This window comes from Trachemys scripta, chromosome 23, assembly GCF_013100865.1.
Source record: "Trachemys scripta elegans isolate TJP31775 chromosome 23, CAS_Tse_1.0, whole genome shotgun sequence".
Lineage (NCBI taxonomy): Eukaryota > Metazoa > Chordata > Testudines > Emydidae > Trachemys > Trachemys scripta.
Window position 1 is genome coordinate 12,865,822 of NC_048320.1, and position 6,631 is coordinate 12,872,452.

Genomic DNA, 6,631 nt, shown 5'->3' on the forward strand with positions numbered 1-6,631 from the left:
TCTGTGCAGATATCCAGCTGCTAGGTCCCGCTGCAGTGCTGGCACGAACAAGAGGGGTGACTCCGATCTCGAGGGTGGAGACGCCCCAGGACTAGGAACTGGCCTGAGACTCACCCACGCTGAACAGCTGGGGTAGGCGTTAACTCTGGATCTGACTGTTCCGGGCTGGGTTTGAACCGGCGATCGAGGGACTCAGGTCACCATTGCCGGACACCTCGTGCCCTCGTTTGCACCAGTGCATAAAGCTACGCTGGCTGGCAGCTTTTTGCACCTGCTTTGTCGTGGAGCCATTGATGCTGACTTGGGCCCTGGGCTATTTCCCAGGCCCTGCCCATCCCCAGGGGAGCCCCTGAAATTTGGCAGTGGGTGGAACTGAACAGCAGGGTCGGATTTTACCACTCTCCACACAGCCGGCCACAATTATTTATTTTCTTTTAGTCACTGTCTTTTGTTGAATACCTTGTGCTGCGTTCCACTGATCTAGGTACCTCTAGCAGGAGATGCCACTTAAAGGGGGTCGCTTCCACGGGAGTGTTAAACAATGGGGCTTATGCCTTTAATTTGGCTTCCTTAAGGGGAATAGAGAAGGCCCAAAGCGAGTGATCTGCTTCCACCTTAAGAATGACAAATCTGGTTCCCTCCGGTCACCTCTGGGGGCCCTCTGAGCATGTACCGGGAGCCTTCCATACCTTATAGGCAGGGCAGTGGTGCTAAACATTTAACTAAGGCCATCTTTCTCCCAACTGTTCGTTAGCCAGGGGTGATAGATTTATGTTAACCACACTGAAGAAAGACCCCACAATTATTCGGGAGGAAAACTTTTCCAGGCTGGCTTTCTCCACTGTCAAGATGCAAAACCCAGCAACGCTCTGTTTTGCTTTTCGTTTGCATGTCCTTTAACTGAGCCCTGGGACCGAGTTTCAGGCTCTTGGTGGTATTTTCCGAAGCCCCCTGTGTTGACCTAACTCTGTTCCCCATTCCAGTCAGTGGGAGTTTTAGCCTTTGAGATCACTGCAGGCCACTAGACTGGCTCAGGTGCTGGGATTTTGAGGTGATCCATTCGCTTTAAATGGCCAAGTTCCAGCAAAATATTTACCCAGGCAGGGCATCCAGTAATCACAAACCCTGTTCACCCGGATCCTCTACAGAAAACAAACGGAAAGGTCTGGTGCAGGGTGTGTGTGGGGGGGAGGAGGGGGGCATAGTTACAACAGGGCCACAAACTCTAGTTGAGACAGAAAGCTTCTCCGGTGACATGCTCACATGTGTTAATACCAGATCCCTTGTCCACACTAGAACGCTGCCACATGTTAATTAGCTGCTAACATGTGGCAAAAACACACCTCATGTCCCAGCAAAGACCAGGCCAAAGCTGAAAACATCTGGAACAGATGGGGCTCCGAGTTCAATGAGCTTGAGACAGGATTGTGCAGTGGTGTGGGCCCTGGCCAAAGACTGGTCTGAGTCTGCTCTACCACAAACTTCCTGGGTGACTTCGGCTGACGGAGACTCTGTGCCTCAGTTTCCCACCTGCCCTATCTCAGAGGCGTGTTGTGAGGATAAATGCAATAAAGGCTGAGAAGTGCTTTGAGATCGCCTGCTGAAAAGCATTATACGGAGCAAGAGATTAAAACAAGTATCGGGAGCTCACGTTCCAAACCTTGGATTTTAGAAGAGAGGCGTGGCTGCTGAGTCTTGTTCTCAAGAGCTGGTTGGAAAAGGGATTTTATTTCCCATCAGAATAAAAAATCGTGACTCTTTTCACTGAATTTTTCAGCTTTTGGTTGAAAAACCAAAAAAATGACACCCCCCCCCCATATTCCAACAACCCAAAATGGACCACTTTTGACAAGCGAGAAATTGAAAAATTACATTTTTTGCCAATGACAACTTGAAAAATGTCAATGAAAACAAGCATTTTCATAAGATTTTCACTGTTTTTTTTTTCCCCAAAAAGTCATTTTTTGTTGGAAAAATAAAATGCTGGGGCTTGATCCCCCTGGTCTCCGCTGTTGACTGAACGCTCCGCAGGCCGTGCCGTTCTGGTTGGATGCATGACCAGGAAATTGGTTCTCTCATTGTTTCTTATTTCATTACTGTAGCCCGCAGTGGCAGGCCAGGACCATGGGGCGCTAGGTGCTGTACAAATGCCAAACAAGAAAGACAGTCGTTGCCCCCAGGAGCTTAGAATCTAAGTACAAGGCAAGAGACACCTGATGGAGGCAAACAGACCCATGGGGGACTACGAGGAAACAATGCGACAGCATCGGTCAGTGCGGCAGGCGGCGTCTCAGCTCAGCAGCCGCCTCGCCGCTGTCAAATTTGGAGGAAGTTTGAAGGAGGAGGATGTAGCTTTGTGGATCTCTACAGGCAGCGCCTCCCAAGCGGGAAGGGTTGTACTCTGGCGTGCGACCAGCTCTGGGGTTTGCCTTCTCTCCCCAACGGCCCTCGATCTGCAGGCTAAGCGAGCAGGACAGTGGGAAGCTGGCAGGGCATGGGTTAGAATAGAGACTGGGGGTGAGCTGCGTGCTTGGGCAATGGCTGGCAGAGCCTACGTGTTCCAGAATGACCTGGGCACGTCCCCTTAGGTGTGGTTGATCCTGGCAGTCAGGTCCGCAGCCCAGACGCCCCCGTGTGTGGAACTGGCTGGCTGCATGCGCGCTCCCCACTTCCCCTCTGCAATAGGCGGCTCCTGAAATCACAGGTTAGCATCCAAGGCCCTGCCCTTCCCTCCTGCATCCCTGGAGCCAGAGCCGTCCCATTCTCAGCTGTACCATGCGACAGCGCGAATGGCCTGTTCCTTGCAGCTAATGCATGGTCAGACCCTCAGCTGGTGGCAATCCATAAACTCAGTGGAGTCACGCTGATTTATACCGGCTGGGGGCCCCTAGGTTTTAAGCCCGGCATTCTGGAGAGAGCAAAGACGCCGCTTGCAAAGCAACGTTGAGAGCTAATGAAGACTGAGCCAATGGCTTTAGGTACAGGTTGGAAGCACTTTGGGGGCAAAGATAGTCTTTTTGTTCTGTGTTTGTACAGCCCCTGGCACAATGGCTCCTGGTCCGTGACTGGGGCTGCGAGTTGCTAATGCAATGCAAATAATAATGTACAGTGTGTGTCTAGAGATTTGTAGGTTTTTTGTTTTGTTTTTTTTAAGGCCAGAAGAGACCACTGTGTCCATCTAGTCTGCCCTCCTGCATAACCCCAGCCAGAGATTCTCACTCAGCGAATCCTGTGACGAGGAGAATTATTCTCCCCTGCCATGTAAGTGACACTAACGAGCCCACAGCGGAATGAGAGCAAATCTTTTAGAAAAGACATCCAGCTTCGATGTTAAAGACTTCAGATGAAAGGATCTTAAATAACTCCAAGTCCCCCGGGTGGGTTTGATGTGTAGCTATGGAAAGTTTTAATCAAAGTTTTAATGGGGAAGTTGGAGCCGCATCTGTTCCACATGCAGCTAGAATTCACTGGTATCATCTGTTCCACATGATCCCAGTGAATTCTAGCTATCAGCATTCTAGGGCCAGTGGGAAAATTTCAAGTGAAATATTTTTCCCATCAGAAAATGGGGGTTTTGTCCAAAAATCTAGTCTTTTCTGAGGGGCAAGATCAATTCCGGGAGAATTTTCTGCGGGAAAATCAACACCAAATGGTTAGTTTGGGATCGGGTCTCCATTAATCTTTACAGCTGCCCACTGCAGTGTCTCATGGGAGTTGTAGTTGCAGATCCCTCACGCATCCATTCTCCCCGTAGGTCATGCTCCCTACCTAGACTGCATCTCCCAGGATGCACTGTGGTCTTGCCTCTGCGTGGCCACCGTGCATCATGGGGAAACTGAAACATGTCGACATTTCTGCGTCGAGGTTTTTTAGACCATTTCGTTCCAAAATAAGTGCCAGTCTTTTGACCTTTTGTTCTGAAAACCAGCCCTACTAGATATTTAGCTGATCTTCATACTCATTCATGAATTTTTTTTCCCCTCCCAATATCCTTGTGAGGTAGGTGTTATCCCTATTTTGCAGATAGGGAATTGAGGCTAAGGGAGATATAAGTGACTTTGCTAAGGTCACACAAAGCGTCAGTGGCAGAGCCAGCTCTCCTCTGCCCCTGTCCAGTGTTGTATCTACTAACCTTGCCCTTTGAAACGCAGCAGCTTTCCAAATTAGCAAGCTCTTGCTGGGGGGAGAGTGTTTGAATGAGGGGTGTGTTACTCCACAAACACAAAATTAACACAAACACACCTGCAGGCAGAGCAAAACATGCATGCTTTCATGTGTACACATTCAAACAGAGTGCGCTCACACACGCCTGCACACAACATAACTCACCATGCCAACACGTTCAGCCAATGCACACGTGCGCACACACACACACACACACACACTGATGCATACACAAAACCAATGCGCACACATGCAAAGAGCATAGGCCATACACACGCACAACCAAAGCAGCCTTAGGTACACATCCCCATCCCCACAGCACATTACAACAGCACCATGTGGAGGGCTCGGGGGGCAGCGGTGAATGAGTCTGAGAGTTTGACATTCTTTTCCCATCTCAAATCGGGCTGAAATGTTGAAACCTCGAAAGAATTCGCAAACTGAAAAAACAATTTGATTTTCCCCCTTGTTTCGGGTCAATCGAAAACTTTCACTCGGCTCAGGTCGAAGCGCTCGGTTTAGATTTCAGCCTTTCTTCTTGAAACGTCTTTTCGGTGACATGAGCTTCGAGTTGGGACTGAAAGGTTCTTTTGTGCCAGGAAAACGGAATGTTTCCTTTGAAAATGTCAGCGTTCTGAAACCCTGAACGTTGGGTTGGTTTGTTGTTCCTCACGCTGGGAAATTCATTGCACCCGACCCTGTCCCGCTAACTGGCATTTTTTCTGATGACAAAACTATTCACTGAACAAGTCCCAACCAGCTCTAATCACTGCCCCAGCTGGGGAAACTGAGGCATGGGGCAGCTAAATGCCTTGCCTAAACTCAGCGCAGAACCGGAATAAAACCCAGGTCTTCTGACTCCCTGCCTAATGCTTTAGCTACTGGACAACATCCAGGGCCTGGTTGCCCCAATGGGCAACGCTGCCCATCAGAAACCATTTGCTTCTGGGGGGCATCTGCGCAGCCGGGCGGTGAAAGGGTTAAAACTGGACGTGGGTGGCTCTGTTTGAACCCCCCCTGCCAGCTGGCTCCCCGCGAGGGCTCATTAAGATAGCCCTCTGCCCCCCTGCCCAGGGAGATTAATAATTCAGGCTGACTCCAGAGAGCCAGTAGTAACTCGGCTCTTCCCTCCCTCCCTCCCTCCCTCCTCCTCTTCTCTCTCTGCCTCTCCCCTCTCTGCCTCCACCACTCACTGTGCAGCCAGGAGCTGTCTAACTCTGCTGGGGGACGGGGCGCAGGCTCACTCGCTGAGGAGCAGAGGGAGAGACCCTGCTGGGCTGGAAGAAGGGGGGGGGCCCCGCAGCACGGTTCTCCCAGCGCTCAGTTCAGGGGGAGAGCGAGACGTGGACTTGGAGACTCCGCTGGGAAGCGGGGGAGAGCAACAGTGCGATGGACCCCAAGGACCGCAAGAAGATTCAGTTCTCTGTCCCGGCGCCCCCCAGCCAGCTGGATCCCAGGGCAGTGGACATGGTAAGGGGAGCGTGTCGGGACTGGGGGTGACGGGGCCAGGGGCAGCGACACAGCGGAGAAATGCTGGGTTCTAGGGCTGGCGCCTGTTTGCTAGGGTCACACACATACGCACCCCCGTGCGAACAGGCACGTGCGCTAGACATTCCCTCGCAGGTCCAGTCACACACACACACGTGAGGAGACACGATTCACACACCTGGTCACCCAGCCACTCAGATACACTTGCCCCTGCACACACTCGCCTAGCCCTTCACACACACCCAGCCCTCCTGCACACACACACACAAAACCAGTGCAAACAAACTCATGCCCAGGCCACTCGTGCGCACCCCAGGTTCGTACGCCCAGCCATGCATGCACTAAAATGCACAGTGGTGTGTGCACACTGCATCCCTCACACCCCCAGTCACCCAGGACACTGGCACACCAAACAACCCTCCGTGCACCCCGCCGTGACCCACCCAAGCCCAGCGCACACTCACATACACACGCGTCCTTCACGCTCACACGCCAACAAGCAGCGGGCGGGATCCACTGCTGGTGTGAATCACTGCGGTTATATTGACATCAACGAGGCTGATTTACGCCAGTTGAGCATCAGAATGACCCCCGAACCCGATCCCTGGTTAGCCAAGGGCTGAGCACAGCCCCGGGAAAGCACCAGGTCCCCATCCCTGCCTTCCCTGCTCAGCTCTAACTCCATTTCCCACCCAGAATGCGCCAAGCCGGGACTGGCCTAGAGCTGGTCAGCGGACTAGGCATCTGAGCACCACGCAGGGTTAAATCCGGTGCTTGCCAGTCACCACGCAGGGTTAAATCCGGTGCTTGCAGGGTTAAATCCGGTGCTTGCCAGTCACCACGCAGGGTTAAATCCGGTGCTTGCAGGGTTAAATCCGGTGCTGGTCAGTGATCACGCAGGGTTAAATCTGGTGCTTGCCAGTCACCACGCAGGGTTAAATCCGGAGCTTGCAGGGTTAAATCCGGTGCTGGTCAGTGA

General features: G+C 52.1%; 1 protein-coding gene across 1 annotated transcript in view; it reads left to right on the top strand.

Moving 5' to 3' along the window:
• The first annotated feature begins 5,337 nt into the window (after window positions 1-5,337).
• Window positions 5,338-6,631, top strand: part of PPP1R1B (protein phosphatase 1 regulatory inhibitor subunit 1B) — a 27,178-nt gene continuing 25,884 nt past the window's right edge. The window contains exon 1 of the mRNA XM_034756073.1: window positions 5,338-5,634. Within this exon, the coding sequence (XP_034611964.1) occupies window positions 5,554-5,634 (81 nt within the window). The 5' untranslated portion in view covers window positions 5,338-5,553. The remainder of the gene's footprint in view (window positions 5,635-6,631) is intronic.